The 19,022-nt window shown below is 36.1% G+C and overlaps 1 protein-coding gene across 14 annotated transcripts in view; it reads right to left on the bottom strand.

Annotated features, from left to right (window-relative positions):
* Positions 1-1,731: 1,731 nt before the first annotated feature.
* DCN (decorin) overlaps positions 1,732-19,022 on the bottom strand; it is a 53,787-nt gene continuing 36,496 nt past the window's right edge. For all 14 annotated transcript variants that reach the window (XM_072773057.1, XM_072773058.1, XM_072773056.1 and 11 more), the window contains 5 exons: positions 17,995-18,208; positions 17,085-17,198; positions 11,876-11,969; positions 8,174-8,312; positions 1,732-2,120 (listed from right to left, as the gene is read on the bottom strand). In XM_072773057.1, the coding sequence (XP_072629158.1) occupies positions 1,926-2,120; positions 8,174-8,312; positions 11,876-11,969; positions 17,085-17,198; positions 17,995-18,208 (756 nt within the window). In that variant the 3' untranslated portion in view covers positions 1,732-1,925. The remainder of the gene's footprint in view (positions 2,121-8,173; positions 8,313-11,875; positions 11,970-17,084; positions 17,199-17,994; positions 18,209-19,022) is intronic.

The raw sequence follows: 19,022 nt of genomic DNA on the forward strand, positions 1-19,022 counted from the left end.
CATTGCTTTCTTTTAGTGCCCAGTCATCCTTTTTTGGTGCAGTAGACTCTGCACACACTCTATCATAGTCCCTTCATTAAATTATCTTCACTTGAACTCTCAGAGGTAAATTCTGTTTTCTGCCAGACCCTGACTTATGCAAAAATTGAAAGGGAAAGTTCTGTTGCCATGTATTTACCAGGTATTTATTTGACTCTAGAAAAGTTTCTTAATTTCTCCTAACTTCAGTCTACTTTTCTACCAAAAAATGGGAATGTCTATAGTATTTACTCTATAGGGCTATGAAGTTGCTACGTAATAGATAAATTTTCATGACTTCTAGAAATTTTGTGTTGATATGCTTTTGTGTTCTGAGTGGTCAATAAGAGGGAGAGTCATATGTCACCTATAAGGGAGACCAGCTTGAAAAAGTAATGAAGGAAGGCAAAGTTGAAAGAACTGCAGAGAAACTTGGCTGGAACTCTGATCACACTGTACCTAAAGGCTCATCTAACAGCAGGACTCTTTGGGTTTTCCTTTATGGTTTAAGCCAGTTTGGAATTCGCAGCCCCTGGGTGGCTCAGTCTGATGAGACTCCAACTCTTGATTTTTGGCTCAGGTCATGACCTCAGGGTCCTCAGACTGAGCTCCATGTCAGGCTCCACACTCAGCAAGGAGTCTGCTTGTCCCTCTCCCTCCTTCACTAACCCTCCCCACCCCCATCCACCCACTAATTGCATGTGTGTGCTCTCTGTCAAATAAATAAATATATATTTTTTTTAAGTTTGGATTTGGTTATCAGTACTTGCATCATAAAACATCCAACACTGTAGAAAAAAAAACTATCCTCACATGTTTTCTTATTAGATGTCGATAACATAAACATATTTTTTAATAAATCTCTACTTTTTGTAAATCAGCCCATTCCCCAGGCCTGTTGAATTGTATGCTTTGACAGGTCTTTATAAATTCTGCAGAAAAAAATTCTAAACTTGAAGATTTAACTAAATGCAACAAATATTTCTAATACATCTAGTAATTATAGAAATGTTCAGGTGAGCAGCCTGATTATACACATGATGTTTTAAAACCAATTTAGTATCTTAGCAACTGAAAATACCATCTTTCTAGACCAATCAGAGAAAATTAGGCTTTACCAACTTAGCACTGATTATAGATACTGTAAGTTATAATACACAAGTGTCAAAAAACAGGAGTAAAAGAAATATCTGAGAACTTGAAAAGATGTGCTATTTTTGTCAAGAACACAGTGTCTGCTTTCATCAGAAAATAGAGTTTAGGGAAGATTTACAATTACACTTTTTTACAATGGTAATTTTGAATGTATTTGTAAATTTATTTTTTTCAGAATGATGACATTAGCAAAAATTTTACATAGCCTAAACTGAATTTACATATTCAAATGAAGCTTTACCAGTAATAACAGGGATTAACACAGAGCTAGATGGAATTTGAAGTTTGACTTTACGTTAAAGGACCTAACACCCTACGAACTACAGAAGATGGATACTTGTTTTATTTGATTCCTTCTGAAAATTAAACAAAAGCTTTACTGAATTGTTGACATATATATGTGTATATATATATATATATATATATACACACACACACACACATATATGTCAAGAATATATATATATATTTACTCCAAATTTTACGTTTAGGGAAATTAAAATATCTGCAATAGCTCAGTTAACATCAACAGAAACCTTCAAAAAAGAATTCTGAAAATGGCAGGCAAAATATTTTTTTATTGTAGGCAATTATTTAAACTGCATATTCGGCTTTATGTATTATAAATCATGTGGGAAAAAGATCCACATTGCAGTTAAGTTTCCAGTATCTAGCTTTCATTTTTTTTTTTTTTTGAGCAATGATATTAATGGGATTTTGCCAGGTTATAAAAACGAGGGCTTTCTTGGGAATTATTTATAATTTCCAAGCTGAATGGCAGAGCGCACGTAGACACACCGGAAGGTGGATGGCTGGATCTCCCAGTACTGCACTGGGTTGCTGAAAAGGCTCACACCTGAATAAGAAGCCTTTTTGGTGTTGTATCCAGGTGGGCAGAAGTCATTAGATCCGACTGCAGATATATTGTTGTTATGAAGGTAGACAACCTGCAAAATGAAATAATGGAGAATGATTATTTTCCTCTAAATATACTGAATACTATTTTCTCTTTAGTCTTTATCCTTGACCCTTCCTTTCTCTTACACACTCTAGCCAACCATCAACAAATGCTGCTAGCTCAATCTTCAAAATGTACACATAACCTAGTTCTTCTCCCCATGTCGACTCCTACAACATTATCTCCTTCTGGATGATTGAAATCATCCTTCCTGTTTCCTCTTTTGTCCTAAAATCAATCTTCCTTCCTGCTTGTCTGCCTCTCTTCCTCCCTCCCTCCCTCCCTCCCTCCCTCCCTCCCTCCCTCCCTCCCTCCCTCCCTTCCTTCCTTCCTTCCTTCCTTCCTTCCTCCCTCCCTCCCTCCCTCCCTTCCTTCTTTTTTCCTTCCTCCCCTCCTCCCTCTCTTCCTTCCTCCCTCCCTCTCTCTCTTTCTGTCTCTTTCTTCTTTCCTTAGCTCATAAAGCAATCATTTTAAAAAGTAAGCCAAATTATATATTCTTTGCCTCAACACTCCAGTGGCTTCCTACCTCATGCAGGATAAATCCCAAAGTTCTCACATTGGCCCACAAATCCAACATGATCTGACATCCTTCTACTCTGACCTCATCTCCCCTCACTATTCAATCTAACCACTCTGGCCTACTTTCCTCTATTACAAAAATCACAGTCCTTCCTTAGGTTGGCATGCATTCTTTCTCCCACTTGGACCCATCTTCTCCAAGATGTCTCCAAGGCTACTCCCTCATGTAATTCATGAAACCTCTTCTTACCAGAGAAATCTTCCCTGACTATTCAGGGGAAGTCCCTGACTATTCAATTACACTTTTTAAAATCTTCATAGTAATTATCACTATATCGTATATTATATACTTGTCTGTTTTCCTCTATAATAAAAGCTCCATAAGGAAAGAAATATGTTGTTTTAGTTATGATGTATCTTCAGTGTCTACTAGAACAGAGTAGGTGTTCAATAAATATATGTTGAATGAATACATGAATAAATTCATACTATTTCATAAATCATGTCTACATGAAATGTTATGTTTTCAGGGAAAGGATAAAATGATGTACCTTTTAAGGAATTATACAAAATGAGGAAGATATATATATATATCTATATATATATCTATATATACTATAATATATATATAGTAATATATAGTGAAGAAAAAGAGTACAGGCAGTATTAGAATCAAAATAATCACAAACCCTAAGGAACACTGAGCACCTCAGCATTTGGAATGAATAAAAGAAAAGTTTCAATGCAAACTAACTGTTACAAATTCTACCTTATGAGTATAATTCTATTGTTTATTAGAATTTTTCTGAATTGAATTTTATGATTATATTTAAGATAATGGTAACTTGTTTATAGAATTTTTTTTCAAGGACTTTAGAAATGGATTTTTACATCCATTATGTACATGTGAATTCTGAAGAGCAAGAAGTGACTTATCATACAACCAAAGCTGAAATATAATAAAAAGGCAACAATTTCTCAAGTACGTTATAAAACTTATGAGGCACTACCTTATCATAATTCACTTAAAATATTGTTCCACCTACCAGAATAGTCACTTATATGCAAGTGAAAAAGGCCTTGTTTATGAAAGGGTTTAGAAGGAGAACAATAGAATATAAAAACAGAAACAAGGGCAGCCCGGGTGGCTCAGCGGTTTAGCGTTGCCTTCAGCCCAGGGCCAGATCCTGGAGACCTGGGATCGAGTCCCACATCGGGCTCCCTGCATGGAGCCTGTGTCTCTTAAGAATAAATAAATAAAATCTTTAAAAAAAAAAAAAAACAGAAACAAGGGATATTAAAGCCAAACAATACCCCTGAGTATTTTTTTTTATGATTCTCAAACTGAAATTTTTTTTTTCATTTGCCATTTTCTATTTCCTAGCAGTGATTAGCAAGAAAAGGAAGACATGTTTGGTTAGAGTTGATGGCTAATACTGAAGAGAAAAAAATATCAAGAATAAAGTATTAGTCTGTGTAAAAAAGAAAGCTAGATTCCCAATTCATTTTATGAGGTCAGTATTTTCTTTTTCTTTTCTTTTTTTTTTTTTTTTGAGGTCAGTATTTTCTAATATTAAAGCCAGACAAAAATCATCACACATACACACACAATTTGTAATCAAATATTTCATACAAATATAGACAAAGAACTTTAACAAAATATTAGGAAACTGTATTTCATAACAAATGAAAAGATTATATACCATGACCAAGACCAAACATGATTTATCTCAAAAATGTAAAACTGGTTTAACTGAAAATTAATTCATTTAATATACTATATTAAAAGAATAAAAAGCAAAACCACATGATAATCTCAACAGATACACAAAGAAAGCATTTGAATACACATTCGTGATAAAAATTTTCAATAAACTTAAGAACAGAACTTTCTCAACTTGATAAAGAGCATCTACAAAAAACTTTTAGTTAATGTCATGCTTAATGTTAAAATATTGAATGTCCACCTCTGACTTAAAATAGCAAACAAGGCAAAGATATCTGATTTTATCAATTCTATTCAATACCGCACTGGAGATTCTAGCCAGTGCAACGAAGCAAGAATAAATGGAAAATAATTCCGATAAGAATAATTAAAACTGTCTTTATTTGCAAATGGCATGATACCAAATATGGAATATCCAAAGAAGTGCACAAAAATTTCTGCTACTAAAAACAATTTTAGCATAGTACTGGAACAGAAGATTGATGTACAAAATCAATTATATTTTCATAAAAAACAATTCAAAAATGAAATTAAGCTTAACAATTCATTGACAGCAACACAAAAATAATAAAGAAAATAAGGATACACTTAATAAAAGAATGTAAGATGTGTATACTAAAAATGAAAAAAAAAACATTGCTGTGAAAAATTAAATAACATGAAATGGAGATATATTCCATGCTTATGAATTGGAACATTCAATATTATTAAGATGACAATTCTCTCCTAATTGAGCTATGGATTCATCGCAGTCCTTCTTAGAGTCTAGCAGGCTATTTTTGCAAAAACAAACAAGCTGATTCTAAAATTTATATGAAAATATGAAGGAACAAGAATAGCGAAGAAACAAGAATAGCCAATAGCCAAGACCATTTTAAAAAATAAGAACAAAGTTGGGGCTCGGTTGGTTGAGCGTCTCTCTTCGGCTCAGGTCATGATCTCAGGGTCCTGGGATCAAGCCTTGCATCGGGCTCTCTGCTCAGCAAGGGGTCTGTTTCTCCCTCTCCTTCTGCCTTTCCGTTCATGCCCCCATTCATGCCCACTCACTCGCTCTATCTCAAATAAATAAATAAATAAATAAATAAATAAATAAATAAATCCTCAAAAATGGTTTAAAAAATAAGAACAGGGCAGGCCCGCTGGCGCAGCGGTTTAGCGCCGCCTGCAGCCCAGGGTGTGATCCTGGAGACCCGGGATCGAGTCCCGCATCGGGCTCCTTGCATGGAGCCTGCTTCTCCCTCTGCCTGTGTCTCTGCCCCCCTCTCTCTCTCTCTCTGTGTTTCTCATGAATAAATAAATAATTCTTTAAGAAAAAAAGTTTAAAAAAAATAAGAACAAAGTTAAAAGACCTTCACTCCCAATTTCAAAACACAATCAAAAGCTAAACAGTAATCAAAACGAGTAGTGCTAGCAAACAAATGTAGTATACCCATACGATGGAAAGCTATTCACCAATAAAAATTAATTAACTACTCATGCATGCTATGACTCCTGCTATGATACCTAAAATCATTACAATAACTGATTCTATTTATATGAAATTTCAAGCAAAAGCAAATCCATGGAAGTGGAAAGAAGATGAATGATTTCCTGTGGCAGAAGATGAGGTTGAAAATTGACTAGAAATAAGATAAGAGGAATATTTGGGGGGTAATAGAAACGTTAGAACTGGATTGTGATTAAGACCACCTGGGTGACTCAGTTAAGTATCTGCCTTCGGCTCAGGTCATGATCTCAGGATCTATGGCAGGCTCCCAGCTCAGCAGAGAGTCTGCTTCTCCCTCCCCCTTTGCCTCTCCCCCTGCTCATGTTCGCTCTGAAATGAATAAATAAAATCTTCAAAAACAAAAAAAAATAAAGAATTGGATTGTGGTGATGGCAGAAGAACTATATAGTTTTAATAAAAATAACTGAGTTATATACTTGCACAAAAGACAGTAAAATAGGTGAAATCCCTAAGAAGGGAGATGAAATGGGTGCATGGACAGCCAACTAAGATGAAAAACGTAGAGTGAGGCCCTGTGTGAATGCCCATGAGATTTGCTGATATTCAACAAAGATTACAAAATAGCATGCTTTATAATTTTTTCTCTGTGACGCACACAAGAAACACAATACATATGTTTAGTATATGTAAACATGTGCATTTAAACAAAATTTTAATGGAAATACCATTACAATATTATTTTATTTTCCATTTAGCCTAGCCTAGCCTATCTAGCCCATCCCATAAATGTTCTTAATTAACTCATTTAACTTATTTTATGAACTCAATAATATATCTAGACTAACATTCGAAAAACAACAATCAAAAGGTAAAACTCATTACTCTGGGATATAAAAATGAAGACAAAACAACCCCCAACCCCCCCCCCAAAAAATGCCCACTACAAACAGAGACCTTATGTAAATCATGATATATTAATTTCATTTGGAGTTTTTGTCACAACTTAGTAAAAATTTAGAGATCAGGAACATATTGACATAATTGACAGCAGATTAAGGGGTAAGTTTATTTTGAACCCCAAGCAAAGAAGTTGAAATATTACATTACCAAAAATGGCAACTTTATAAAAAGGATTTACCTATGATAGAGCATCAATGTCAAGGTATAATCTCTCTCTCCTTTTTTTTTTTTTTTAAAGATCTATTTATTTGACAGAGAGAGCACGAACATGGCAGGAGGGGCATAGGAAGAGGAAGAGAGAATCTCAAGCAAACTCTGTGCTGAGCACACAGCCCAGTGCAGGGTTGAGTCTCACAACCCTGACATCATAACCTTGGCCCCTTGAGTCTGATGCTCAACTGACTGAGCCACCCAGGGACCTCAAGGTATAACTTTTGAATCATCACGATTAAACTAAGCACCTATACGAATTTCTGAAAGAAACAATTTAAATATGGCCTTTAATGAAACTGAAAATTTAGGTAAAAAAGGCAAATACATAAAATCTATGAATAATCACATTATTAATTTTTTGGATATAAAATTTGAATAACACATTTGTTCTATTTCCTCAAAGTAACAATGGAAGTGTTATGTTGATACACATGAAAATATTGTTACTATTTAAACTAACAAGCAGGACTTACATTTATGGATTTACAGACTAGAAAGCTCTGTTACCACATGGACCAATGGGTCGTACCTTCTTATGCTTAAGAATGTGGTATAACTCGATAATTTATGTAAAGTTAACTCAGTCACACTGCTAGCTAAACATTCCCTTTTGAACTATGTGAAACCTGTTGAAGCTAAAAATTAAAACTGCTATTTTATTTCTTGTCTATGCTTCACGGATTATATCATCTTTTTCAACCCTTATTATGTTTCTGTTCCACTGATTTATGTCTTGAAAATACTTTACCTGCTTCATTAAAAATATGAGATTCTGGGATGCCTGGGTGGCTCAGGCCTGCCTTCGGCCCAGGTCGTGACCCTGGAGTCCCGGGATGGAGTCCCACATTGGACTCCCTGCAGGGAGCCGGCTTCTCCCTCTGCCTGTGTCTCTACCTCTATCTCTCTGTATCTCTCATGAATAAATAAATAAAATCTTTTAAAAAAATGAGATTCTGGAAGACAGCACTACACTGTTTACGGTAAAAGTCCTATTTTAAAAAAATAATAATTTAAACCTATATTTTTCATGAAACATATGAATGAATACTTGCATGGAAACATTAAAAATACCTTTCTGCCAAAAGATTTCTAAGCAGAGCTTCCTGCCTCCTGACATCCCGGTAGAAAGGGCCGGCTCCCTAGATACTCCTGGCACTATTTAGTGCTAATGTGTTACCTGGATGTACTTATGCTCCGCCAGCCCACCGGGTACTCTGATGAGCTTATTGTTGTCCAAGTGAAGCTCCCTCAGATGAGGAGTGTTGGCTAGAGTGCCATTGTCAACAGCGGAGATGCTGTTAAAACTCAGTCCCAACCTGTAAAAGAAAGCAGATATGAGTGCATGCACTGCACACGGACGCCTTTCTTACGGGCATTGTGTGATTTCTCAAGTCAAAGAAAAAGTTTGTTTTTGCACTTACTGTTCCCTTTGCCTAGAATGCTTTTTCCAACCTTTTTCTGAGCTGGGACAAAGCCCATTTGTTCTTAAATTCCCAGCTTAGAGCCACTGTCTTTGAAACCCCTCTGACAGTACCAGACTGGACAGGCATCTCCTAGCAAATTTTCCTGTTGTCACCCTCTTAAAAAACTCAAGGGGTGTACTTATGTATCTCTCCTAGAGAAAAATGACAGTTTGGGGCATATCCAGTACTAGCACAGAGCTGGCTATGATCAATGAATAGCTGTTGAGTTGATTTCTATATGTAATGAATATAACCAATTCACTCCAGAGAAAACGAGAAGGAATACCATCGTCATTTTGGTCACTTCGGAAACCAAACAACTGTATATTTATTATGTGAATTTATTCATTGGAAATAAAAAGTAGAAGGTTTTAATGAATCAATAAACCTACCTGCCAGGAAGGTTAACAGAATTGGCATTTTGCTTTTGTTTATCAGTGACCATTTGTTACTATCAGAATTTGCCTGTGGCCAACTTTCCTGGCTTTTGGCCCTGATCTCTGACCTAGGTGTCTCTTTCTTGGCCCCTTTGACCTTTCTTATACAATGCCACTCAAAGTTTTGGGTTGCATTTTTAAAATTAAATCCATACAAGGTGAAAGTTCTGCAGCTGTGAGGTTCCTTAATAGTAAATGGGATTCAAAAGGCAGAAGTCAACTTGGAGACAAGGTTGATTTATTTGGCATTCTGGGGATGAATGACTCTCCATTAAAACCAGGCTGCTGCCAATCCAAAAGGATGGAAAGGGGATACCAGGGATGAAGCAACAAGGTAAGGAAAGCCAGAAAGTTCCAAGGGAGAGAAAGAGGAAGAGTCTACTGGGCTCTTTGAAATGTAATAGAATAGGCTAGGGAAATTTTCCTAGGAAAGTTTTGCTTGCCTTTAGCTAGTTCTGATCTCTGAACCCTTTTGGGATTTAGATTCTGGTTTACGTAACCAAATTCCTTCAATTTTAATCATGATTTGGTATTTGAAATAATTGAAATCATGGTATATTGATTTTAGGCTATTAATAAAATGGTTAGTTTATCTTAGCTATGGATTATTAAACTGGCATCTTGACTGAGAAACTTTTGTTTTTCCCCTAGTCTTAGACATTTACCTCAGACACAGAATTATATCTCCTATTCCTTATAACACTTCAAGTCCCATATCCAATTTGGGGCTAATACAGTTTTAGGATATGACATTCCTAATAACGGATTCAAAGAAAGTTCGCTTTTCTGATGATTTATTTATATATGCAATCAACAAATGTTTTTGAGGACCTACTATGTTCAAGATATTATGAAGACAGAGCTTATGAAGGCTTATGAAGGCTTATGAAGACAGGGCACACATGGCTCAAAAACCATGATTCTTCCCGTCAAAGACTAAAATCCACCTAGTAAGAGAGATGATCATATAGGTATATGAGTATAACAGACAACAAGTTTGCCTGAAAACCATCCTATATTTTTGGAGAGAGGCATATACTATTTTCTTCCCACTTGTTCCTCTTAACTAATTGGAATATTTGCCATACACCAATGTTCTAAAAACAGTGGCTGCTTTTCTCTTCTTTTCACAGTTTTGATTTTCAACACCAAAATACCTCTCATGTTCCAACATCAGTGAAGAATAAACAACACGATGATGTGATGGTTCGTAGACAGATTTCTGTGGACTTGATTCCAAAAGGAAATTTGTTTGATAAATTAAAGAGTTGGAAAAGTTTGCTTGGTCAATGAGCCAATCTGCTCCAAATTTTAATTAAGGGAATTTTCTAAAAATATCCTTTCTACTTTCAGTACAAAATAATTTTTTTTCTAAAAAGGCACAAGTATTATTAAGGATTTACCGTATTTGAATTACATCATTTTTCATCCCTACAACTACTACTACTACTACTAGCTGTCCTACACAATACGCAATGGAACTTATTTTCCTACATTTTTCTGCAACTAGAAGACAAGATTACAAAGGTCGGTGATACATAATACTATTCTGAAATATATTTGCTATATTAGAGACTGTAATTAAAATGTCTTTAGTTTGGGGCACCTGGGTGGCTCAGTTGGTTAAGTGTCTGCCTTTGGCTCAGGCCGTGATCCCAGGGTTGTGGGATGGAGCCCTGTATCATGCTCCTTGTCCAGTGGGGAGCCTGCTTCTCCCTTCCTCTCTTCCTCTGCCTCTTTGCCCTGCTCATGCTTGGTCTCTCCCTCAAATAAATAAAATGTTTAGAAAAAAAATTTTTAATTAAAAATATAGCTTTAGATAAATTATTTCTTATCTCTTGAGACACCAGGGTAAGATACTACAGCTAGAGTCCTATGCACATGCTCGCCTTCAGCCTTCACCATCCACCAGCGTACTGGGAAATCGCCACAGAAATGGGAAAAGCCATATTATACATCATCTGGTCTTAACTAATTCTCAAGGATATACTTTATATTTGTTTGGCTACCATAAAATTTATAAAGACAAAAGAGGAATAAGTCAGTTTGGCATAACGCTGTGCTCCTTTATAAGAGTATTCAGTAATACAGTTCAAGAACAGAGTATTCCTTGAAGATAAACAGATAGTTTGCAAGCATTACCCTCTTTTTATTACTTAACCAGATTGTTAATGTAGAAAGATTAAAGTTAGGCTAGAAAGCAGCAGAGGAATAAATGATTATCTATCAGGAAAAAAGAAAAAGGTAAGAACGGCTAGGAAAAAAAAATAACTTCATTTGTTAGAATACACTAAATGTCCAGAAACATTTTAAGACTCTTGAAAAAATGGAGGTGAGAGAATTGCATTGTATTTATTCCAGTACTATAGTGTGGGATGCCCAATATTTCCACGTCCTGGTAGCTTTCATTTTAAGGCATTTTCAAATTCGGAATATTCTGTTGTAATTTACTTAACCTTCTGTTTATTTTTATTTTTTTATTTTTTTTAAGATTTTATTTATCAAAAAAAAAAAGATTTTATTTATCTATTCATGAGAGACAGAGAGAGGCAGAGACACAGGCAGAAGGAGAAGCAGGCTCCATGCAGGGAGCCCGACATGGGACTCGATCCTGAGACTCCAGGATCACGCCCTGGGCCAAAGGCGACGCTAAACCGCTGAGCCACCCAGGGATCCCCAACCTTCTGTTTAATGCAACTAAGTTAGAACATATTGACTGAACATACTGACTTACTCGGATACCTTGTGCATAAAATAGGTCTTAATCTCAAAACAATATAGTAGATAATCTTCATGGTAGTGTGCTGGTTCCTTGTTTTTTAAAGAAATAATTGGGCATGCTGAGGTTTGAGGTTGTTAGGACCAACAACAAAAATGTGGTAGGGTCAAAAACCACCCATTGTATGTCTAATCCTGAGCATGTAGGCACTAATATATCTGGCCATTTTATGGAATAAGATCATGAGAGAATATTATTACTTAGCCAAATTATTCAGTCCTTTCAGGCTAGATGCATCAACCTTGGTGATTTTGTTGCCTTCAAGATGTAATTCAGTAAGGGAAGGAGGAAGACCTGGAAATACAGAAATACGGAATGTTAGACTAGCAGAGAAACATAATTACAGGATGTAGAAAGACAACCAGTGAATAGGCCATCAGTCAATTTGCGAAAAGACATGGAGTTTTAAAGGATTTGTTTTTCATCTTTTTCATCACTTTTGCTTTTTATCTTTTCCTTCATCCCTTTGGTAATAATATATGCTTTTGGAAGTAGTACAGTACTTTTTACTTTTCTTATAGATCAATTTTAACAAAAACGCAGAGTGCGTTTATCGCGTCCTAAATTTTTGTCCCAGTGATTGTTTGGATACAATCGGAGAACTGAAGTCAAACCCTGAATCTCATTAGTTTCTTACACACCTCTGTTACTAAGCTAACACTGTCACTGATGAAAGATGCCGACTCTAAAGTGAGATAAGCATTTGAACTCTAAGAAATTAGAGATTAGGACATGATGAGATGAGCACTGGGTGTTATACTATATGTTGGCAAATTGAATGTAAATAAATATTTTAAAAGAAAGAAAGAGATTAGGTATAAGTGAAACCTATCTACAAATTTAACTAGGTATTTCAGCAATGAGTATCATAAATCATGAACACCAATAGACCGTTCTGGCCTTAGTCTTCTTTGGCTTTTCCACATTAAAAAACAAACAAACAGGCAAACCAAAAAATCAAATGCCTCTGCAACATGGATGTATAGAAAGAGTGAAAGCTTACTTGGATCTTTTCAATCAAGGCTTTTTCTTTACACAAGAGGAATGCTGAAGCCTATATAATCGAGGCATCTGCCATATGTAGAACACCTGGGGAAATAAATTTAGATCCAAAGTATCCATGCAACCTCTGCATGGTACTCCTTGAAAGGCTATGGTTTCTAGAAATTTAGTAATATTAATAAAAACGTTTAAGCATTTTATTTTCATTTCCTCCTGCCATCTGAGGATATATTACGCTATTATACAGCTTTTTAAAGAGCATATTGTTCCACTTACAAGAATAGCAACAACTACAAAGAAAAGAGCAAATTGGTTACACGTAGAACCAACATCTGCTTAGCAGAATGTGCTGGTTATTTGTCCATCAGGAACAAAACTAGAGAACTGCAGGTTATGTTTGGTATGAGAATTTTCACTGAGCACCATTGAATGCTGTCTATTGGATGTAGAAGTTTCGTCCATGTTTGACTTGAACTTCTCATGAGTTTCTCTGTGGCACTATGTTCTGTGTAGGAGATGCTAAGGAAGGGAACTTCTTATACTCACCAGGTAGTCTGTAATGTGGCAAACACTGATACTGGCACTTTTTCTAACTTGGCTTCTTTAATTTTTTTTTTTTGGTTTACACATTATTTTTTGTTAACCTCCTTTCATAGACGAAGAAACAGAGACTCAAAATTACAAATTTTAGAGATCATCTAGCTGCTAGGTAGGGAATGTGATATGCTCCCTCTGAGATGGTCAGAGGGAGTTAAAACAGCAAGCTCTTCACTAAGGAAAAGAAATTGAGACAGTATAGGAACAGCAAGAGGGACTCAATCCCTATAAACCACTGGTCTGAGGCAAAGGTTAAAAGTTTCCATCCACTCAGAGACAAGTACCTCCTTCTGAGAGAGCGAATAAATGAGATAATTGTTGTTAGGAGTAATGGTTGTCTGGACAAGATTAGAAGTAACAATCAAAAGCCTGCTTGCACAAGTATTTCTATTTTCCAGGAGCCCTGAAAGAATGTCAACCATGGAGAAAGGCATCCTGTGATTGTCTTGTGTCTACTGAAAAGTAATGACCACAAGATAATGACTGTGGGATTGAAGAATGCTTCCCCACTCCCTGTCCCTTGCCCCCCGGAAAAGTGCCTTTCCATTCCTTGCACAATATCCCTTCAGACAGCAACATTCCTCTTTCCTGTCGGCTCCCCCGTATGCAAGCTCTCTCTAATAAACTGTCTCTTGAGTTCAGTGTTCATTTGCATAACCTGGAGACTCTGGGCTTGGGGGTCTGGCAACAAAATCAAAATTGTGTCATTTCTTATGACTCAATATCAGGAAACCACAGTCACTCTTGGAATAAGGGATTTCAACCACTCGAGTCTCCTTAGAATAAACCAATGTAGATTTTTAAAATGCGCCTGTAAGTAATAAGCAAGTGAACATATAACAAAGCAAACTGAACACACATCTTTTCACTCCTATCACCATGAAAAGATGTTTTTAAAAGGCAGTGTCTCTAGAATGACAATTATTGTCACATCCATAATGCTTACCTAGGTTCTACGTGTCTCCCCCATTGCAGTATCAGTTTTCCAAAAGGAAAATTATAACCAGGAGAAAGTTTGACTGTGGAAGAAAACTTCGCAATAGGATAGAGAGAGGCACATTTATCAAGGATACCACTAACCTTTGCCGCTGTAACTTTTAGCTAAGATCTTTTACTCTAGTTATTTTTTTTAAATGTTTATTTCCCTTTCCCTTTTTAAGGTAAATATATTGAGACCTTACTTTATGCCAGATACTATGCATGCACATTACAAGTCTTACCTGTGTCTTTTAATCCTCACAGATACCCTAGAAGATAGATGTCACCAAACCTGCATTTTATAGACCGTGGAACTGAGGGGTTAGAGATCTGGGGTCATCAGCCTGAAGCCCCAGGACAACTAAGCAGCCGAGTCAGATCAGTCATAACTCCACTTGGCTGCACTGCCTTGTGTTTCCCTCCCTAATGGTAGATGGTGTGTGGACATTAAGACTCCCAGAGGCTGGCGATATTCAGGCGTAAGGGTCAGGTTGAGGAAAGGCAGGCCCATATATGTGATTGGCATAAATGAGCATGAGAGGGAGGACTTAGGTTGGCAGCTGGTGACAATGCTCATGCTCATGAGCTCTGCATCAGCACAGTGCAGCCCCAGCTTGGCCATCTCCTAGTTCCAGGACCTTGGACACCATTTACTTCCTGTCTTTAAGCTTCATTTTCCTCATGTATTAAACAGCTACGATAAAATTACTATAGAGGAATGGTTCAGACTCATAGAGAAGAATCCTTAAAAAATACTTGGCACAATACCTGGTATTTAATACATGCTTAACGAAATTTAGTTACTATAATTTTTATAGTTAGTGTTTAATACATAAAAGTAAGCTAGAGATAGTGAGGAAAGGGTACCTAGGATAGGGAGAAGACATAAGGAATACAGATCACTAGGTGATGAAATGTGTTCCCGAGGCCTATTTTGGAGGATGCATTAAGAAGGAGCAAAGTCAAAGATGGTGTTTAATGCAAGTCATCTGACAGTATGAAGTAGTGGAAAGGACCTGAACTTTAAATTCCAGCTTCTTTATTTCACCTCTTATAACTCTATAGCTTTGGGCAAGGTATATGTGTATATGTAATATGTAAAAATATAATTAAAATTTTAAAATAGTAGTAAAATATAAAATATATTAAAAATATAAAGATATATACATCTGCACTGGGGATAATATAAATATTATATATAACATATATATCATGTATATGTAGATATATACACATCTGCACTAAGGATTAAAAAATACACTTATTACAGTGCAACAAGTTGGATGCCCAATAGGAAGGTGCTTGATAAACTGTAGATCAATATCTATCAATAGATCAATCGATTGATTCATCTTATCTATACCAGTAGTTGCTATTATGGGCATAAAAATATCTTCTGTAGCAAAAAGACTGTGGAGAAGGCAAGGGGTGGTAAGAAACCATTCTGTGGAGTATGTACTCCTAGGAGCTGAAGTGTCTCTGGAAGCTCAGTGAGGGTAATAGGTTTCTGTGGGCAAGAACCTACATTTGTACCTAGTCCAAGAACAAGATATCTAAGCTCAGGAAGGGCCAGATGGAGAGGAAAATTTGAGAATATAGAGGGGCTTTTGTGAGACTAAAACCCTGGAGCAAGGAAAATGTGAAAATTAGAGGAATTGCTTTTTGGTGATTTGATTTCTTTTCTGATTCACAAAGCCTGGCTTAGGTGCCTCTCCCAGGTAGTACTTAGCACAGGGCTGTGTGATAACTGCTGTGTACCTGTTTGGCCTTGCTCTAGGCAATAAGCTCCTTGAAGGCAGGTAGTAAGTATACCCACTTCACTGTCCTTTCCCGGGTGTTTGGTACTCTCTGCCTTAGCAAAATGAGTGTCAAAATATTTTTAAGAAATAATAAAAGGTAATATTAATCCACTACTTTTCTGCATGCCAGTTATTTCTCTAGTTCGTTTTTAAATTTTAAGACAAACTAATGAGTTGTATATTAGTATTATTTTCCCTTCACAAATAAAGAAACTGAGGCATAAATATTGAATAACTTGCCCAAGACCTTAGAGCCAATTAGGGACAGACTAAACTCAAGCATACAAACCAAAATCCACCCTACCACATACAACTGCCACTATTATATAAGAGCATGGCCCTGTGGATGCTGTTATTCAGATAGTAATGCCTGAAATGTCCTAAGATGGAAAGGAATTCACTAAAATTTTGGAGACTCAAAGTAAAACCTGGCTCAGTTTCAGAGGTTTCTTTTTTTTCTTTTTTCTTTTTTTTTTTTTTTTAATGTCATGAAAGTATTCTGGGCTTTTTTTTTTTTTTTTCCTTAATTACTGTATTTTTTCCTTTGGGCTATCACAATTTCTTTTTTTTTATTACAATTATTTAATATGAAATCATTGTGTGCTAAGTTATATCTTAGAAGAAACTTTATAGGTAAAAGGGTCTAGCTAGGGCAGCCTGGGTGGCTCAGCGGTCTGGTGCTGCCTTCGGCCCAGGGCATGATCCTGGAGACCCGGGTCTCACGTCAGGCAACCTGCATGGAGTAGCCTGCTTCTCCCTCTGCCTGTGTCTCTGTCTCTCATGAATAAATAAATAAATCTTTAAGAAACACGCAAAAACTTTCATTTAAAAAAAAAAAGTGTCTAGCTACCTCTACAGTAGGCCTTGATGGCCCAGGGGTCATCCAGGAGCAACAGAAATACTTCCAAGGGTAGAGAATTTACCAGAAATAACACTGGCTACTTCAGTCACCATTTAAATTTCCAAAACAATTTTTTGGATGCTAAAGGTTTTAGATTTAGGTGTTCAAACTGCCTTGGGAATTTTCTATCACCTTGAGGGATGGTAGTTATATTGGTATCAGCAATGCGGATATAGGAGAGCTTCTTCATTCCCTGGAAGGCTCCATTTTCAATCCCTGAACTCTTCAGGGGATTGGTGCCCAGCTCTACAAAAACAAGAAGTGCAAAGTTTTAGTGGACAATACAAGGGTATTGCACGCCAGAGTACTGTCTGTTTCAACAAGGATTTTAAGAGATGTTTCTTGTCTGAGAAGCAAAAGAGAAATTAAGACACACTCTTCAGAGGGATAGCAAACTGAGGTAAAATTTTCTCTTTTTAAAACAAACAACAAACAAACACAACAAAACACAAAGATTTACAAAAGAAGCAATAGTGGCAAGAACAGTGACCAAACTTATTTCAAGTGCATACACAGGTTTGCACAGAAATCAACAAAAACCAAGTGCTAATAAGTCACACTTATTATGGGGCTATTACTTTCTTCAGATGAATTAAAACATTAAATAATTTGAAATTAGCATCTTGTACAACACTTATAAAATCACCATTTTTTTTACCACGCATAGAGCAAAACAGTAGAACGTGCTCTTTAAAGCAAATGATTTATAGATGTTCACAATAGAAACAATTCCCATGATGGAAAGGTATCACCACATATCTCTAATTAATCACTACTTAATTCCATCCCACATCTTGGGCATGCAGTAGGGTGACTTTGGCCCTAGAGTTTTCTCCACATTCTCAGATCCTCAAGGACGAAGAATAAAAACATTATAAGGCACAGATTCAAAATCTCAATTCTGCTGATCTTGCTACTGTTACTCCTATAGGCTAAAGACATCTAAGTTCTAGCTAATTTCCTTTCCTGCAGCTATGGCTTACTTGGAATCTTTTAAGGTGGACCTTCCATCCTGGCCTTAGAGTTATAAGAATATCTGTACCTACGACGATCATCTGGTTCAGTCCATTGAACACAGCTTTTCGAACTTTGGTGATCTCATTCTCATGGGCACGCAGCTCCTGAAGAGTTTTGGGCATTTTTTCTGGCAATTCCTTCAGATGATTCTTGGACAGATAAAGTCGTTCCAATTTCAACAAAGGTGTAAATGCTCCAGGGCTGATTTTGCTAATTTTGTTGTTTACAAGAATCAAGGTCTGTGGATAGTGAACAAAAACAACATCTTAATTCCAAAACACTCTGTGTGTGTATGGGTGTGTGTAGTTTATTCATTCCATTAATGAGATTAACAGAGAAATCTACAAAATTGCAACAAATCAAAAAAATTAAGCAAATAGGATTCTTTCACTTAAGACATGTATGAGGATCTGAACATCAGGAATAAAGGTGATGAAATATAGATTATAATATAGATATGTACATAGACACTTCATTTTGAAACAGTAAAATTCCTAAAGATAGAAATTCTGAAAATGACCTAAGTTACCTGAAAAGAATTCAGTGCCACAGGCATCCATCCCTCAGCCTAAAATCCATTTTCATTGACTGCTGTCATGGATTCCATTACAAAACAGTGGCACCAAGTTACACTATCATCAGCAATGCAAGAGAGTAAAGATTCTCTTGTTTTCTTGCAGTCTTATAAGTTTAGATGTAGTTTTTCAAAAAGTTTGTCAAATTAGCACATCATGTTGTAGTTCATTGTAATTTCTTTGCATATCTTTGTCACTTGAAAGGTTAAATTAATCTCCTTTTGTTCTGCTACTATTTACTATGTTTTGAGGGAAGAAAGACCTGATCACCATACTTCTCTTTATTAAATTTTAATATATTTGAATAATTGGTTCACAGAACATAAAGATGTAGTTAATATGAAATGCAGAACTTTAATATATTTTTCTTCTGCTTTTGTTCTTTTTACATATAAAGATTTTATGTGGCTAAATATGTTGATATTTTGGGGAATTCTTAAATTTTTGTTTCTGCATTCTCCTAATATAGAATATTACT

This window comes from Canis lupus, chromosome 13 (assembly GCF_048164855.1).
Source record: "Canis lupus baileyi chromosome 13, mCanLup2.hap1, whole genome shotgun sequence".
Taxonomy (NCBI): Eukaryota; Metazoa; Chordata; class Mammalia; order Carnivora; family Canidae; genus Canis; species Canis lupus.